The 19,258-nt window shown below is 42.9% G+C and overlaps 3 protein-coding genes across 3 annotated transcripts; 2 read left to right on the top strand and 1 right to left on the bottom strand.

Annotated features, from left to right (window-relative positions):
• Positions 1 to 10,579: 10,579 nt before the first annotated feature.
• On the bottom strand, positions 10,580 to 12,564 carry CONPUDRAFT_75332 (uncharacterized protein; the record flags this gene model as incomplete). Its single annotated transcript, XM_007772998.1, has 9 exons — positions 10,580 to 10,734; positions 10,776 to 10,890; positions 10,959 to 11,165; positions 11,221 to 11,400; positions 11,456 to 11,581; positions 11,656 to 11,781; positions 11,831 to 11,985; positions 12,292 to 12,448; positions 12,523 to 12,564. 9 exons carry the CDS (start codon positions 12,562 to 12,564, stop codon positions 10,580 to 10,582), a joined length of 1,263 nt encoding a protein of 420 aa, XP_007771188.1.
• Positions 12,565 to 16,105: 3,541 nt separating this feature from the next.
• On the top strand, positions 16,106 to 17,453 carry CONPUDRAFT_156683 (uncharacterized protein; the record flags this gene model as incomplete). Its single annotated transcript, XM_007773512.1, has 4 exons — positions 16,106 to 16,465; positions 16,574 to 16,665; positions 16,725 to 16,912; positions 16,966 to 17,453. 4 exons carry the CDS (start codon positions 16,106 to 16,108, stop codon positions 17,451 to 17,453), a joined length of 1,128 nt encoding a protein of 375 aa, XP_007771702.1.
• Positions 17,454 to 18,664: 1,211 nt separating this feature from the next.
• On the top strand, positions 18,665 to 18,865 carry CONPUDRAFT_27879 (uncharacterized protein; the record flags this gene model as incomplete). Its single annotated transcript, XM_007772888.1, has 1 exon — positions 18,665 to 18,865. A coding segment is annotated over one exon (201 nt), but the record flags the coding sequence as incomplete, so codon positions are not given.
• Between the last annotated feature and the right edge of the window lie 393 nt (positions 18,866 to 19,258).

Genomic DNA, 19,258 nt, shown 5'->3' with positions numbered 1-19,258 from the left:
GGTGTGAGGGTAAAGGAGATTGGATTGGATCTGACAATGATATAAAATGTGGCAACCAAGGTAGGTCATATATGTAATTGTGACTGATGTTTGATACAGCATGAGACCATCATTCTGGGGTGTCTGATACCAGGTTGTTCATGCAGATCAACAACTCCCCTTGTCTGGTTGACAGGCTGCTGGCCAACTCAGATGATGACTATGTTCTAAGCTTGGATGATATTCTTCTACTGTTGATGCAATGGAGTTGGATAACAACAGCACTGGAGTTGTGGTGTCTCATTGGACAGCACAAGTTTGAACAGAGTTCTGGTCTACAAGCAAGTAGTTTCACTTTGTGTCATTTCATTGCAATTCTTCCATGTAATCCAGCTCACAATTATTGGTTAGCTTTAGGAAAGGAAGGTACAGGAGGAGCAGTACAAATGGGCAGTATAAATACCTCAATGGATGTGAATGCCATATGCACTGTATTGAGTTGAAAAAAAAAAGGTTCAAAGAACCACTGTGGATACAAAGTTGAAGCAGGAGCAAATGTCTATATTGTAAAAGGAAAAGGAAGCATTGAGGGATAGGAGTGTAGAGCTTGTAGTAATCAGAGTCCAAGGGAAATCTTAGCGATGCTGTAAGTTGTTGGGTGGGCTTACATCTGCCTGCTTTTCTGATGATTGTGAGCACATACTATGTCTAAAAAATACTTGTCTGCAGCCCAGCATAAACAATATAAAACTTATCTGTGCAGGACACAGAGGAGTGTTGTCTGAATGGCAGACATTGACATGGATGTAGATAGCATTTGGGTGTGTATATGCACCCTCTATTTGTGTACTCTCTGCACAATGGAGTGCATATTATCTAGATGGGTTGCTGAGCACTAAAATGAGTGTCAGTAAACAGCATTGTTGTGACCTACAGGAATGAGTACTTATTGGGCTGCACCTAGAGGCAAGAGAATTGTTGAGAGTAGTACAAACAGTAGTAGTTGTAGTTGTTGTGATTTTAGTCTTAATGACATGCCACAACATGGTAGTCATATAGTCAAAAAGGGACACTCACTGTTGGCAGACACTGGCAGGTAGGAAAGGGTGACACAAAACAAGAGCACACAATCATGTCCAGATCACAAATATTCAAAGACAAACCCATCAATGTTTTTGCCTCTGGGTAGAAATAGATATGCTGCAGGTCTCCATTGAGATTTTCTTGTGCAAGTTGCTAGCACAGACCCACCAAATGGAACATTTCTAATCAAACCCTGAAGATGGTTTAAATATGCACTGGGATGATCAACAAAGTGTTGTCCACTTTTAGTGGCACCTTCTTGTGGATTGTCTGGTGACAAGATGTCAGCCGGATCCAATGCACCTAATTCAAAGCCCAGATTTATTGAAACTTGCTCCTCAACTTCTCCCTTTTGGTGCTCCCTGGTCCAGGCTTCAGCTTCAAGTACAGCCATGGCTCCTTGACAACAAAGTGGCAATCAGAGCACACTCAGTCTGACAGGCCAATGTACCAGGTGTTCCTGAAGCCACAGTCTATACTGTAACCAATGCTCAACAACCTTGGATGTGTTGTCTGAGTCCAGCTTGTGCCATACAGACAGTGAGATTTGGTCCTTGGGCTTCAGACCAAGGTAACAAGCATATTTTGGATGTACCTCCTTCAAAATGTCTGAGGAGTTGCTTGCAGTTTTGCCTTCTGGATGAGAAGAACTTCTACATAGACTGACTGGGGCATGCTGAAATACATGTTGAGGGTGATGGTGAAAATCAATAGTACTGGACTGGATGTGGATCCAGCCAATAGATGTGCTGCAGTGTTGTTATTGTCATTACCATCCAATAAAAAGTTTTGTTATGCCACCACTTCTTACTACCCACACTAGACAGATCCTCAAAGCTGGATGGAATTTTGGCCAAAGGCAGTGCTACAAAATCTGGACCAAATGAGAAGGTAGAGCCAAAAAGATTGAATGAGAGGGGGTGCAGGGGCAACCCTTCTCTGCCAGCATCATGTCCAAAACTATCAATGACTAGAAATGTGTCAAGCCTCAGTTGTTGTCAAACTTAGATTAAGCTCTCAAGCTGTTTACAAGTTCTTCCTAACATGAGGCTGAGCCAAATGTTAAAGTATTGAAGGAAGGTAGGAGTCTATGGAGGGAGGAGAACAACCTGGCATGGGATATTAGTGGGATATAGACAGGGATTGAATATTGAGATGAAAGTCAAATAAAATACCTTTGCAGGCTGTAACAGTATGGATGAGGTGATGCAATATGGTAGGGTAGGAAAACTGGGGAGTGAGATGGGATGTTGCCCAGAAAGGACAACTTACTAGTCAAGCATGTGCATCTAGGCCCTTTGATTGGTTAAGCCTGCTTCCTACCTGTACATTTGGCTGCATCAGCCAGATTACATAAGCAGACAAAGTTTGAACCATGTTGCATGCTTTCCTTTGTTGTGCTTGTATCATACCTTGTCCATCACATTCTACACTCCTGTACCCATGTCTGACCTTTTTGTCTGGATGACAGACCTTGACAATGAACACTGCAAGAGTATCTGGAGCTTATTCACCCCTTGGCTCCAGTACAGTGTCAAGGAGCACTAACTAGTGCCTCTCAATCTGTGCACAAGATGTGTTGAATGCATATGACCATGAGTGACTTAGAATAGAATGTACCAAGCAAAACTGAGTTGACACACTTAAAAAGCATAGTGAATGTTGGTTGGGTTAGTGCATCATGCATCAACAGAGTTGCAATCATGGAGACCGATGATACATATACTCTGTGGAAACATAGAAGCTGAAATAATTGCAGCAGAACACTAAGTGTTCCTCAATGGTAAGCAACTCAATGGCCATGGAAATGAGCAGTTGCTCAATAATTGACCCAGCTTCACATAGAGTTCATGTATAAAAGTGGTATTGCCACAAAAAATGTTAGATGTGGCAAAACAGATGCCCATTGACCCATGAAAATGTAGTTACTGTGGATTGTCAGAGAGATTATGGAATATGACAATGCCATGGGTTGTCTGCTCAGCAGCAAGGAATGGGACCATGATATTGAGAATTTCAAAGATGCAGGTGACAGATATTGGATGCTTCAGATGCTCTCAGGAACTCCACTACTTTGCCCTGACATTGCCTTCTCTACCTCTGTCCTTGCTCGCTTCACCAAGAAGGAGAGGATAACAGTTGAGCTGTGATAGATTTAGTTTTCTTCTAGGAGTTCACATCAAAATTTCTTTGGTCAAAGTCAAAAAAGCATTTGGTGTTTGTCATTAGCCACTAGTCTATCAAAAACACTAGCAAGCTACATGGCCTTTTTAATTAGGAGACCAAACTCAATTGACTAAACAGCAGATCAAGGATGATTTAAAGGTGTTGCATTGCTCTCTGTGCCAGACTTATGTCAGTGTTTCTGTCTGTATAATAGTACTAAATTACTTCCACTCAGTTCCTTCTCAGAGTGATTCCATGCATGCCTGAATTGGAGACTGGAAGCTCACAAGGATTCTTTGAGCATTGGTTTGGACAACAACAATGATAATAGTGTGTGTACATCATTTTTCCAGTGGTTTGTGCTCAGAAGCATTGCTAATGTTAACTACAAGTTTATAGATTTACATCATTGGAGTTCCTTTTGTAATCTATCATTGACAATGTGGTGGAGTCAGGTGTGGTGACTAATGCAGGAACAATTGTGCTCACCTGCTTTAGCCTGGCTCTGACACAATGCATGTAGTTCAAGTGAAAGTGGACCACTTTTAATGTACATGGCAACATTGATGCAGCTATGCAACATAGTGTGTCCTTGTATCTTGTACATGTCCTTTGTTATCCTCCTGTTTGGCCAGGTTGCTTGTAATCTTCATCAACAGTTTTTTTTGTCATCTTCCACTTCCATATCTGGAAGTCTTGTTATAAATTCAGTCATCCTGTAGAGGTCACACCCAGTTAAATGCTTGCTGGTTAGGTTCAAGGGCTAGGTAAGACAAAGAGAGCAAGCATATTACTTTGACCTTACACACCCATAAATTGATGATGGTCTAAAACAATATTATAATGTGCATACATTAGCCTATAACATTAGAGCTTTATCATGCAGACTCACTAAACTAAGATGAATTGATCAACTCAGACAATAGATAGAAGTTGAAGCAGACTGCTGGTGTCTTCTTGCAAAGACAGAGCACATCTAGAATGTGTATAGTTGTTAAGATCCATAGAAGAATTAAGAGTGTGTTTTGCATCTTACTAATATAAGCATAAGAGCAGCATTCTCAGCAGGAATGCTATGAGAAGGTTAGGTGGTAGAACCTGTCAAGCTTGCTGACACCAACTGTGGTGCAGCTCTGTGTAGCAAGTCCACTTGGAAGGAAGTGGTATTGATCAAGGATTGTTTAAGGAACTGTTTTACTGCCTCCAACCCTAAGATGGCCTGCAAATACTTGTATACCCCCCCAAATATCTCAATGCTACAGTTGAGACTTTGATCTACTTGTCAGCCCGGTATTATTGGGAGACACACTGAAAATTGTAGCCAGTTTGAAGCATTTGAATGGAACTTTGACAATATATAGAAAAATATATTGTGACTATCTCCAGAGATGATGAGAAGGGCACTATTCAGTGTAATATTGATACTGAGTTTTAGAGTTATGTTACTATCATAATCAGGAGTGGTGTTCTAATAAGTTCTTTGGTGCAAGTATCCCATCAATAAATCATAGTACTGTGCCCAGTGCTTGCTATCAACAAGTTATTTGGAGAGGATGTTAACAGAATTGATGGTTTGAAGATGGTTTTATGTTATGATTTGTTGCACGACCCCTATCTTTTCTCTTATATAATCCATGCACTACCACCATGTTTCCTTGTTTACCTCTATTACACATTGCCTAGGGCTGTTTACCAGAGATCTCCTGATGTACCACTGTTGTTTTCTATCCTTGGATGCTCCCCATTGTTCCCTGTATTTGTATGGTAGCCAAAAAACCTCCTTTATGAGGAATACACCTAGTGTTTTTTTCTCTATGCAGCTCAGGCTCTGCTTGCTACCTGTTGCACTCCTCTCAAGACCAGTCTGTAGACTTGTACAATTGAAGGACCCTCTTCTTAACAACCACATACTGCAGCACATGATTATTCCCATTTATTAGTTACATCTGCAGCCATCACATTTTGACTGTAGTGGAATCATCTTTCTAAAGCAAGAAAGACTCATAGAATACTCTCTCATTGATGCATCTTACAATTTAATGTTTTGGCTATTCAACACTGATGCAAACTGACTTCCATTGGGAAACCATATCAAAACCTTACTGTGCCTTCAGCATGCATGCTGCAATCATGGGAATATGCATATATAAACGCAGAAAGTAAGGCCAGTACTGGACATACATATATGCAATCTTCCTTTGGAAGAGTTTAGACCATCTCCCTGGTCAAAGCAACATGATGTGAAAGAAAAGAGCCTTTTTACAACAGTGGTTGAGCTTACTTTGGGAAGGAGCTTTCTGATTTAGTGTTTTGAACACAAAGGCATGCATGCATGCAACTTTGCCCACAGACCTGCATGTTCAATCAGCAAAACAGAGAGACAGGAGGGCAAATGCGTTATTGAAATTTGCCCACAAGCAGTTTTCTGTGCTCAGATTCCAAGCATGTATGCTTGGATAATACAACTAAATAAGAAGTTCTGTCAAATGTGAAGTGTCCATCAGGAGAATAGGGTAGCACTGACACCCACAAGCAGTGCAAAGCAAAGGGTTTCACACAAAACTCAATGCAGTCTAAGTATTTGTCTACTGTTACATCTAATTATCAGGTAGTTAGTAGAAAAGGTTATGCACATGGCCCCATAATTATACTTGATATCTGTGAATACCAATGCTAAAGTCCTAAACTACATTATCTCCCATTATGACACACTTGTCAAAGTGGTCAATGCTGCCAATTTTGAAAAAGATCCAGGATTGTCTGGCTCAATTTATTACCACAATCTCCCACAGACATAAATCTTTGCTGCTCTGTTGTTAATGCTCATCACTCATTAGTCAACATGCCTACCCTGGCTCTGTTGATTGCATTCCTCACCCTCAGTAAAAAATGATGACCAGCCTTGAAACAAGTCAACCTGACACCAACTTATGGGTGTCACTGGTGTTCTGTGGTTCTCTGTCTCATTGCAATCTGACAATGATAAATCCTTGATTACATCCAGCTGGATAGTGAGGTTCTCTCATCAGGTTTATTTGTATGCCCACATCCGGAAGTTGGTTGAAGACCAGGCTAAGTATTTGAACATGAAGAATGATGAAAAAGGGGATGGTCTGACTAGGTATGTGATTACTGGGGCAAGACTTGGAATGGCAATATGGTTGTTGACAATGCTCTCACAAAACAAGGTGTTGGTTACCAGGATACACTTCAACAGTTCAAAACTCAGGATGTAAGTGTTATTGTGTCAGTTTCCTGCCATTGCTCACAGTTAAATACACAATTTTAGATCAGAATGGTCACATCTGAGACTGCACTGATAAATAAAGGTATTGTATCTATTGCTGTTGAGTTATTGGCACTACAGCCATCATCATTCCTGACATTTATTGGTTTGCTAACATATCCTCACTAGTACATGGTATCAGTGGTACAAAACAAACAGCCATAAATTGTCTAATATTATCAGAATGTTGGAAATATGTGATCAGTGCTGGAATGGTAACTATTTGCATATTTTCATTGTTGTCAAGCTCACTGACAGTGTTCACCAGCAATCATGGGTAGGCCTTTTGGTGCCTCCACATTGATACCCTCCTGCTAAAAATGCAATCTGTGATGTGTTAATGAGCGTCACAGTACAAGGTATATGTAAATGGCGAATGTAATTCACTTACTGTTGGCAGTGATGTACACCATGATTTCCATTGTCCATTTCTGTGTTTTCATCAATGGGAGTAGGATTTCTCATCACATTGTCACATCTGTAAGCTGATATGGAATGAACTATGTAGTTATTTGTGTGCATCAGATGACATACATGTGCAGGAATACAACTGTTGATAAAGCTCTCATTCTGAATATCTTCCAGGAAGCAGTAATCCAGATCAGAGTTCTGGAGGTCATCTGTAATGTTGCCATAATCACCCCTGAGCACCTTTGTCTCCCAGAAGTCCATCAGGTCTTCCTCCAGCTTATGGATAATCACAACAATCTTTTCTACTGAAATATTGTCCTCTCAATACAGGAGCTCTCTGAACTTGGCTCTATCTGCCCACTAGATTTGGAGAATATAGTAATTACAAGTAATAACAGCAAGAAGCTATATGGCAACAGCTTCTAACAGGTAGCTTCTTGATTTCTGCCCAGGTGGTTAGATACCATGGCTCTGATCTCTTTGAGAACTGTTATTCTAATGCACTACTGCAAGTGAGCTAGGGTTTGGGTGATATTAGCAAGTGCAGTGAAAATGGTGAAAAGCAGAGCTACCACCAGTCTTTCATTTGTGCCCAGAGTTGCATTGTCTTTGCTTTCAAACCACTTGTAAGTCCAGAAAAAGTAAAAATACAAGTAAAATAACAAAGAAAGTGTTTTATGGCTGGCAGAAGAGCACAAAGCATTTTTTAACTTGGCCAAAGTGGTATGAATATGATCAGGTAAGGGGAATATGTAGTTTAAACTTTGTGCCTTGATGTGCATAGAGGCAAGAGTAAGAGCATTGAGGACATTTCTTAAAACTAGACTTTTCCTACAAGCTGTTGAGCATCTGGTCAATTCTACACTTTTGGCTGGTACAGGCACCACCTAGTGTCACCCCACACCATGTTCTGACAGGTGATTGTTTGTGTGGGACCACCCACCTACCCAGATAGACTGGTCATGTTGAGTCACATTGATATTAACATCCATTACAAAAGCTTTATTTGCTGTGTTAAATTCAAACTCTGCCAAATCACTGAAATTTTTGAGTGACTTACACAGCTAACCTCTGGCAAAACTTGTGGTTGGCCAGTCTCAGCTTGGTTTGCTGGATGGTGTTCTCCCAGTGGCACCTGTGGATGGCTGGTGGAGCTTGATTGAAGTGGTTTATTCTGTGTATAATGCTATATACTGACATTCCCTATGAGAATGTACACCACTGTAATGAAGCAAAACTGAGCACAACCAGAATGCACCAGCTCTCAATATTCTGGACCAATGACACAGTGTTTAATCTTATAGCTGCTATATCAACAAATCCAATTTGGTGATAATGCCCTGAGTTTTTTAGGGTTCAACTACTGCCAATGTCCTGTCCAATATGGTCTTATTACCAGTATTGGCTCCCATGTAAGTTGTACAGTCTGATGGTGGTTAATCTTAGGCTTTGAAATCAACTGATGCTTGTATGGTAGGGGATCCATTCAGGTTGACACTTCATAGATTTTTTCCAGTGTTAGATTAGGTCTTGGGGCTTCAAACATCATTTAAAGTACTAGCTCCTGCAAGAGAATATTCCAGGAGTTACAAAAACTTGTTTAGGGTATGTATAAGTGAATTTGAACTGAGGGGCATAAATGGGTGAAAAAAAGAAATGTAAAGGTTGACTGAGGATTACATGGGTGGACTGTGAGTTGCACAACTGAGCCAGAAGGTACATGGGTGGATGAAGGAATCACCAATCCCTTTGGCAGAAATGTTTTTACTAATCAATATTCTATTGGAAGTTTAACAGAAAATTGCTTATTATAATAGCTCCATTGTACCTATAAAGTTTTGTTGAAAGTCTCTTAAGTCTCCTGTGGCTGCTCACGTGCTCCACATCTAGTATTAATGTATTCTCAGTCAAAGATTGTAATTTGTGTCTGATCCATATATCCAGCATGTCTAAGGATATATGCCCAGTATGTTCTGATTATAACAGAAAGCAACAAACCAGAGTCATTGCAGTTGTGATTGCTTAGCTTGTGAAATTATTCAAGATTGAGCTTGTCAATGAGACTGGGATGCTGTTGAATCCAATGTCCTGTCTGCTCTGTTTTCTGAATCCCACTTGTCATTGGCTGTTATCCCAATGTTTCTATCATACTAGAGTGGCAACAGAGCATGAGTTTGCATGCATTGATACCTTCTGTATACTCAGCATGTAGGCAGAATATTCCTATCACATCTGTGTGAATGTAACTATTGCTAATGTTCTCTTGTCACCATGTTTTGTGTTACAATATGATGTTTATATCACCTTCAACAACCAACCACACTCTTCATTACCATCAAAATATAACAAGCATGATATATGATTGAGTTGGACATTAAAGTATAACCTGTAAATAGTGACTTATTGTGTTTGCACTATCTTCATATTATCTTCACAATCAATAAGTTGGTCAATGAGCAGATCCAGGCTTGTGCAGAGGATGTTGTATGTGTGTTAATTAAATTTTGCTTGCATTGTGCTGTTTCATGTGTGATCTTATTGTATCTGAGTTTTTTTGTAATATATATTCCTGTTGTAGCTAGTTATCTTCACGTGATTGACCTTTGTGCATCCTCCTCTCACCTAGGACAAACATGCTGTGCATTGTTGCAAGCCTGTATTTCTACAATAAGTTCTTTGAAGCATATCTTATTCATAACTCAGCAAATGCACCAAGTGGCTGGTTTTTAGTCAAAATAGGAAATATTGGTCTTATATTGACTATGAAGTTTATTGAAGTCTTCTAAAGCTGTGTAATAATGAAAACAACCAGAAATCCATTCATTCAATCAAAATCTTGCAATGGCCCCATCAAAGACAGCCGAGTGAGGACCCTGAGCAATACTTGCCAAATTCAGCCACATGAGCACAGCAACCCAGGCAGAACCTCCACATTGTCAACTCGCCTGGTGCCAGTAGTCCTGAGCCAGCTCCAGTTTGCACTGCCACCCCCATGTAGCCTTCTGCATTCATATGCAAATCACTGTAAGTCACACATGTTGTATGGAGGAGAACCTGCATCTCCATTGCGGAACTATGTTCATTTGGAACAGGTGCACAGCAGACATCCTGAACAGAGAGCAGGGCATGAGCATGCAAGTGTGTTCAAAGTTAGACATGTTGTACAGAGGGGGACCTGTATCTCCAGTGCTGATATATGTTCATTCAGACTGGGTGCACAGTGGGAGTCCTGGATAGACAAGTCGGTATGGACCCTGAGGTATGTCCAGTTGTACATGCTGTGTAGCAAGTGTCCTCGACAAACAGCCTGCCACCAGTCTGGAAGGCCATTTGGTCTGACCTGCTGCACAGTGGGCATCATGGACAGATAGTCCATAGGTGGTGTTTGGTGCCAAAATTCAGACCCTGCTTGCTGGCTGAAAAAATGTGAACCCAAGATGAACCCTGCAGGTGCAGAAATTGGTCTCATAACCCTAAATGTAGTGAGGTTGACCATGAAATAGTGGCAGGTAGTCAGTGGTCTGGCACCAGGTCTCCATTGATTTGTAGTTAATCTTGAAGAACCAGAACTTGTTGATCTGACCAATGTAAGCATGAAGTACGTTAGCAGGAACAAAGAGCACAAACCAATTGAGTCTGATTGATAGTTTTCCACTAGGTACAATGGGCTTTATATGCCTCCATGCTAGAAATATTTGGAAGGGTGAGATTTGTGAATATCTGATGTGCATGCTGCAGTTGCTGCAGTGCTATGTCACCAGAGTACTTGGCCTGAAGTGCCTCAATGGTCATGCTAGCCTGAGGTGTCCCTAGATAAAATTTATCAACACAGCTTGTGAATGAGCTATACTTGGCCTTTCATTGCTGTTGACCAAGTTATTGCATTGTGATGTATTAGCTTTGTACTCTATGACCCATCCAAGAATGAGGTCAACAGCCAAACAATGCTGGTTGACTCTCATGATCTAGGAAAAGAACACACAGATACATAATAACTTCAGTATCAAATATATCTGTAGATTTATTATCACACCTGGTCTGCAATCCCTTTTCCATTATTACAACCATATGCAGCTTTCAGGAGTGCATGGACCCCTTTGTTGGTCCAGGTACTGTAGTTACAAGTTGCACCCTTGTTCTGAATGTCCTCAAATACATGCTTGAAATAATGTGATTTGGAAAAGTTCCAGTCCTTCTTGAGAATGGGAATCATTGACTTATCAGAGATATCAATGTATTCCTAGGGACAGGGTGAAGATCATCAGAATAGCAGCATCAGCTTCCAAAATACTCACCTCAAGCAGGTTGTTGAACCTTGCAAACTCTTCCTTGCTGGCCTTGATTGTATCTTTCATGTGTATGCCTAGGCCAATATAACAATTGACCTCTAGATAGCTTTGTATTAGCCAAAAAAGTGCATATCCTTCAGGGGACATCCTTGGTGTCAGGAGGTTATGTGCTGCAAATAGGATTTGCTGTGGATAAGCTGAATTAGCTGAAAATTTTGCAGCAACATGATTGAGGTCTGACCTTAGACATGTTGAAGAGCTTATTGCCATCAGAGAAGCTTGTATCAATGGCAGAATCAAAGTGATTCAGGTTTTGCCAACATGGAATTTGATCAAATCTAAACAAAGAAGTGACCATTAGGGCTTGCTAATTGAGGTTACAGTCAAAGTTCACTGATTGTCAAGTTTTCCCATTGTTCCCTCAACATTGCTTGCACTAACATATTTGATGATCTTCTGGAGTTCAGGGAGGAAATGCCAACCAAACAGACCACTATGGCAGAAGTGCAGATGGTCAAATGATAATGCATCATGTATATCCAAGTGTTTGATATCATAAAATACATTCTATACAGATTGAACTTTGCAATCTCAAGAAGCAGGATTTGAGACTTACCTCTCCCCTATGTAATCCATACTCCTTTAACTCCTTCTCACCAGCATTCTTACTAACAGTCTTGTAGGTTTGCATGGCCTTGTGTCCTTGCTGTGCTGTGCCTGAGTTGTGTAGGTTGCCCTTGGGAATAAGACAGATGAGGCGGGGACACTTTCCTTTGGACCCTCATATAAGAGACATAACACACCTGTAATAGAAGATAGGAGTAAATCAATATGATAGGAGGGAAATGGGGCTCACTGTTCCTCGTAGTTGGCCAAAAGCATAAGAATTACTGGGAAGAGCACACAATTGATCTCATTGTAGCAATGATGAAGAATCCCAACATCTGAATATGTTTGAATGTTGGTCAAGAACATCTTGAATGCCTCATGTCAGAAAGTCCGCTTGAAGTCAGTGTGAGACTTTTCCCCCTGCTTCTCAGGGCCATTCTTTAGCTAATTAAAATTTGTATAATGTACCATTGCATTGGAAAATCTTCTGGGCATCCCATTCAAAGTGTGGAGCCAGTAAGTTGTTGTCAAGCACCTCTGTCACGCAAGTCCAGAGGTTGTACTTGTGTACCTCCACCAGTATCACCATCTTCTTGTAAGGGACATTGATTGTACATTGTTCTATCTGAGATAATAATCAGAATAAAAAATACAGGAGTTGATATTGAACTCCACTCCAAGATATGTCACATAACTGACAGGAGTCAGTGCTTCGGCCCCCTTGTCACACGTTGAGTGCATGTTAACGTCATTTGTAAATGACACTTTTGCATCTCCTGCTTTAACACTGCACAAGAGGCAGAGAAAACACTTGACAGCATTTTTTGTGAGATCTGCATCTATAGCAATAGATGCAAACTGACAGTTGGTGCAAGTCTTGAAAGGTCACCTGGGCTACTGTACATCACCATTGGAGGTGGGTGGAGGATTCTGAGTGTTGTGGAACTTATTCCATCACTTGGACTTCTCCAGGCACCCACTGCAAAAGTGGTACTCCATTTTGAACTGCTAATTGGCAGTTACAGATGAAGCAGGTGGGTGAGATGCAGAGTAGTTGATGCTCTGCATGCTCGTGTCAGACTCAGGTCCTAGTAGTGTACAATCATAAGTTACTTCAATGAAAGAATGAAATATGAGACTCACAAGCTCTCCCAGTATCACCTATATCAACACTTGCTGAGGGGCTGTAGCTTTTGTCAAAGTTGTTATGCGTGGGCAGGTGGTTGTCATGATTGTAACAGGCTGACAAATAGTTAGTAATGTATGGGCACTGATATAGAGAAAAAACATATGGAAAGCATTGCTCTTGGGTGCTTCTGCTATTTGAGGTAGCACCTTGGGCTGATGTGCATGGATAGAGATCAAGGGTGCAATAGCACTCTGAAAATGCTAGTGCCAGTCCAGTGTGTTACCTCCAATAGACTATGCTGCAGACAAGCATTCCGTCTGCAGCTGAAGGAGGCAGACTAAATGATAACAAGTGTCAAAGTGCTGACGCAAAAATAACAAAATGTGGGGGATGTGGAGGATACAGGTAACTGATGGCTATCATGTACCCTGCTCCTCTAACTGTGTATGTCTCTTGGATATAGTATTGAGGCACTTGCTTTCTTGTTGTTTCCTTGTGCAGCTCTCTTCATGCATACACAAACCATTGGGAAGGAGTCTTTGGCCGCAACCATACTGGCATAGAATCTTGCCATCTGAGTCAATGGCACTGACTTGGGGATTTTGCTTCTTGTCAATTCTTGATGCTGCCCTCGGCATCTTTAGGTTAGGCAGGTGATGTAATGGAAAATGACAATGAGTTAGGGTGTTGGAGGATGGTGTGGTGAAGTGAGCAATGATTGATCATTGAGGGATCTTAGCTAGTTTAAACTAAGGGCAGGGGCTGTAGCCAGCATTGTCAGATTAGATAGGATGACATGCATTGGCATGTCATCCTATTAAGTCTGCATTTCAATGCAGTTCAACACTTGAACTGGGGATGGGAACAGCAAGTCACACATGCCAATGCATTCACATAACAGCTCACTCATTGGCCACGCATGCTGCGCATCTCCCTGCATCCAGACGTCAAGGGCCCAATCACTGATGTGTTGCAATGGTGTTTTCATGTCATCTGAACAGTATTGCATTGGGGGAGGTGGATGATGGTCACCGAGGGGTATGTTCTGTAGCTAGATGAGGAGGCCATGGTCCTGAATTGGGCCAAAATATCAGTTGCGCCCTCCGTGAATAAAAATTGTATAAAACTTACAAGCAAAGGTGAGCTGGAGCCCCTCCTTTGGCAGGAGATTCTTGACTGAGTGGTACATGTATAGATTAAGGACATCACTGAGAGCCTTGCATAAAAGTGTTCCAAATCCTGAAGACACAACCAATTGGCAACACTGCCCCTGTCCATATAGCAACCCTTACAATGACAGCACATTGTATAGAGGTCATGCCAACACTGTATTCACCCAGGCTCAACGTGTTCGCAGAGCATGCTTGATGCTAACAGTATTATAGTAAGGGCTTTGCTGGTGGGAAATAACATATACACAGCCTTGTTGTGCATAGAGTGTTGCTAGACGCCAAGTCTAGGACAATGGCATTGTGAAGAAGCCATTATGCAGTGGCGCGTAGCCTGCCTGCGGGGGTAGTGAGCCTGAAGTGCTTGAATGGAGGGAGGGGGGGCATGAGCCAAATGTAGAGGCAAAGAGAGGGGGGTGCTTACCTTACATTCTTCCCCCAACCATCCTCTGCTGCACGTCATCTCTGGCTTGGTGGACAATGGGGTAAGGGTCAGGAGGTGGGGTGGGTGGGCTTTTGAGGGCCAATGGCGGTGCTTGTGGAGGTGGCAGCAGTGGCAAATGTTGCGGGCAAACAACGTTGGATGGGGATCAGGCACAGTGGGCAGGGATCAGATGGGAGAGGAGGGGGGGAGAGGAGGGGGGGGAGGAGGGTGGGAAGGCACACAAGATGAGGAGGAAGAGGAGGGAGGAAAAACAAAGGAAGGGAGGGATGGGCGATGGCTCGAGTGAAGGCAATTGGAGTGGAGCTTGAATTTGATAATTCTGCTGAAATTACCAAGCTCAGGGTTAGAGGCGCTTGGAGGAGTTGTCCTGGAACCACTATAAATGATAAGTGACTGTATGCTGACTTTGAACTTACAGATCCTGCATGCCACATTTTTAGTCAGAGATTGAAATGCTGGATGACACACCTTGTGCACCTTGTCTTTGCTTGTTGTGTCACCGTTCCCTTCCATCCCCCTCATTGATGCCTCCCCCCTTCTGTCTTGCATCCATCCCCCTTGTCTCTCTCATCTGCCACTGCCACTGCCACTCGCACCCCATCCGTTGCTGCTGCTCTCCTCAAGACATACCTGGTATGTTCCCCCCCACCTCTCTCAGCTCCCACAGACAGGCTTTGTGCCACTGCAGATGGATGTCTACACAACACTGTCATGGCCTAGACTTGGCATCTAGTAGTATGGCTGAACATTGGCGACCCCACCCCCTGCCATTGTGCTGATGCATGCTGTTGAACCTGCGTATGTAAGCCTTGTATATGTGTCTGGGACCTTCTGAACAACATGCGCAGTCCGTAGGGTCTTTGGGCATTGTTGTTGTGGTGCCAGCTATGCTATGGCCAGAGTGACCTTTATGTTTTAGAACATTTTTACTATACCCTTTACTTTACTTTTTTCTTGCTTTGCTCACATTCCCCCGTCAAGACTGAGTTGCTCAAGTCTGCGTCAAGTCATTGCAGGTCCTCTGGTTGTACTCCTCACTCCCTTTGCCTGGTAAGTATTCTATTTGATTCTAATTCACTCTCATTGCTCATTCATTCATAGGTCACACCATACAAAAAAACAACTTCAGCAAGCTGACCAGTGTTTAAGAGGTCCACTATACATTGACCCCACTGTGTTCAATCCTTGTTGTTGGAAGGTGCATTGATGACCAGATCACGGTATGTCAAACTTGATTTTACTTTGTTATTGTCTAGCCTAATATATGTACAGACAACTGGAACACCTACAATACTCACACCTTGGGTGTTGATGGGTTCAAGTGGCTCATTTTGTCCTCTAACTTATCCTTTGTCTGTGAATATTGTAACACCTTGCAAGAACTTTGCGCTTGGAAGGACAGACACCTTGGTCCCATCAATCCCTTCCAGTGGCCAACACTCTTTCAACCCTCCATGCCTTGGGTCACACTCTATCCCCATTGTTCCTATTTTGAAGCTGACCCCATCATGAGCTTCTGCTGGTGGACCCCCTGCTGACATGGATGTTGTCTGGAAGGACACCACCACTCATACCACAGGTTTACTCAACGATACCGGCTTTTTGCATATGCAGGCTCTGATGACAACTGCCCGCACCTGCAAGACCAACTTCCACTCCACAAGCACCAGGGAGAACAACCATTTGTGGCTGCAGCGTGCCATCTGTTGCCTCCAAGACATTCTCGACCGTTTCTGCTGTTTCCCCTCCAGTCTCCACTCCATCATCCTCGACGTCACAGACTTTCAGCACAGGGTTATGGACATTTGGGCACTTATGGAGTGGTGGCTCTGCATGAAGAACAGGTTCTACTCCCACAATTGGACCAAGGTCAAAGGCCTCAAGAAGGAGGATGGTATTGTTTGTGTCTTGCCCATGTACATGGGCTGCTTCTTGACAGAGCCCTTTGACGCTGAGGACCTCTACACTGCCAGTATCCCCATCTGAATTTCACATTCCCAAATCCAGCGGCCTGATAGCTCTAACTCCATCTCTCTCGTCAACATCAACCACCCTTGCATTATCATCAAAGGCTACCATGAGAATAGTGTTGACATGCAGTACCCCTTTCTACATACTGGCCCCCCTCCCTCTTTTGCATTGTTGTTGCCCGCTTTAGCTACGGTCACAGCCATGAAGACCCAGAGTCGTTCAAGATTCACGGCATATCTGCCAATGACCTTGGTCTGGGTCTCCAGAATCTCCTCAAGCAAGGAGCATTATCAGTTTGGTTCTTGAATTATGAGGCCGGGCCCTCTACCAGACCATCTTGTCCAAAGCCTTCAAAATCCAAGCGCTCAATACCCTGTAAGTCTATTCTCATTTAAAATCAACTACTTTTGTTCTAATAATCATCTCAGATACCCACCCCTCCACTGGTCCCAAGAGGGAGCAGTGCGACAAGCGGACCAATTTGATTCACAAGTTCTGGCCTGACAGATTTGATGCTTGGAGGGTTGCGTTGAAAGAAGTTGACAAGTCCTTCTCCTGCGTTTGCAACGTTGCCATGAACAGCGGCTATTTTTTCCCCGAGCCTGCCCTATTCTGTGGGGTGACCAACTTCTCTTGCCTTGCATGTTATGTCAAGAATTGGCTAGCAAACTGCAAGCCGTGGATCAATTATGTCCGCACCAGCCCTCCTGAGCTCCCGCCTAAGGGGCAGAACTGGCAGAATTCCCTCAACGGCGCTATCTGGGTCTGCACCCTTGACAACAACGGCTCTGGTAGCGAGCGCAACAAGGCCTGCATGCTTTGGTTCCTCCATCCCATCCTTCACATTGCTCAAGAAAATTGTGAAGTCCCCTCCATCGTTGTTTGTGGCACAGCAATCACCTGCGAGCAGATGTAGAAGTCTGAGCCTGTGCACATATGACAGCTTCTGTGGGACCTCTTCAATCTCAGCTTTGCTGCTGAGTTTGTTGTTGTCAATCAGCTCATCAAGCCTACATTGTGGACTCGTGAGATAGCTGCTGTATGTTGTGGGGTTTTTGCTCTTGCGCTCCCCTCTCATTTTGGGGTATGCCCCAATACATGGCCTTCATTGGAGCTGTGCTCCTTCAATGGAACTCTGGACAATGTCCCTGCTGTTGTTGATGCCATCCATGACATTGTTCGGGCCTGGCCAGGGTCACCCAACAGCCTCAATGTATATATGAAGGACAATCATTTACCCATTGGTGGTTTGACTGACCAGGGCCGCTCGCATTTGTTTCACTTGTGCATTGCAATCACCAAGATCTATGCCCAAGTGTTTTTCAACCAGTTTGGTCATCCACCAGTGCTGCTGCACTGTTTCCCAGAAGCTGTTGATGGATCAGTGCAGGGTTAAGGTAGGCATTGGTGTCAGAGCTGACATTGTACTTAAATCTTTTCTTTGAGTTTTGTTGCATGTACACAATTCACACAGACACTATACTTAGATTTCATTTTGCTTTGTTTCTGTTGCAATAATAACATGAATGACACTTATCATTCTGTCTTAGTTAATGCCTGAGGTTCCAAAGTGCCAAAGAAAGATGAAGATGACACTGCAGACTATGTAGCTATATGCAAATGTTGCATGACTTAGCTCAATCATAGGAAGGTGCAGATATTCTTCGAACTCTATCTCAACAGCATCTGAGGCCACCATTTCTCAACCATCAGTCCCTGCAACTCTGTCTACTACTTTTGCAAGAACAATACCTTGCCCCCCATCTGTACACCATGATTTAAATGACAATGATGGTTACAATGATATTGAGCCATCATTACCACAGCCTTCCAACACAATGGTTGTGTCTGTCAGCTCACCATGTTGCCGCACTTATGTGTCTGGTCATACAAAGCATGCCAACCAGTGGCATGCATGGACTACTCTCTTGCCATCACTTATTGAACTTTATTGTCACCACCTTCATGATACAGAAAACCTCTGCGCTCCCTCCAACTTGGGTCAGCTGAAGTCATCATGTTAATACACTCGTGATTGTGTACTTACCATCACTTGTGTCTTTTTTGATGGTAATCTGTTATGTGTTATTATTAAGGCTGACCCTTGTAGCCCTCAAAGTGATTGAAGTGGATACGTGCCCATGTGTTGGTGCTGCTCAGCGCTTACTTAGAGCTGGCCTTTTCCCATGTGCCCCTTCCTCTCCTACCCTTGCTGTTGATCTTTGTGTTCTCCAGTTCATTGAAATGCTTGCATTGCACACTGCCCCCAATGTCTCAGCACAGACAGACACTCTGGAAGCATACTTGTATGGTATGGGCTATAAACTTCCAATGAAAGTGAGCCTCTGTTGTTGCCATGATAATCTTTATTAATAGAATATAGGATTGATTACGCCACAGGTTTCAGTGCAGCTACCACTGGTATTGTGTGCTAGAACATCTTTTTCAAGAGCACCTGAACAATTTTGTTGATGGCCAGTGTTAGGACTCAGAGCCTGATCAGCCTAGCCTCTATCTTCAAGAATGTTGTCCACTCTGCTTTGGTGGTGATGATTGGCATGCTGGCAGAGGAGCTGCAGACCTGCATGCCTCTATCATCACTTTTTTTTTAGTCCTGATTGCATTGTGTGCATAGATGCCTATTTTACTCAAAAGCAGTCTAATGTGCATCATGAGTCCAACATCCATGACCCACTCAATCCCGCCCACTCTGTCTTCATT

Source organism: Coniophora puteana, assembly GCF_000271625.1.
Source record: "Coniophora puteana RWD-64-598 SS2 unplaced genomic scaffold CONPUscaffold_10, whole genome shotgun sequence".
NCBI lineage: Eukaryota > Fungi > Basidiomycota > Agaricomycetes > Boletales > Coniophoraceae > Coniophora > Coniophora puteana.
This window is presented reverse-complemented; position numbering and strand designations above follow the sequence as displayed.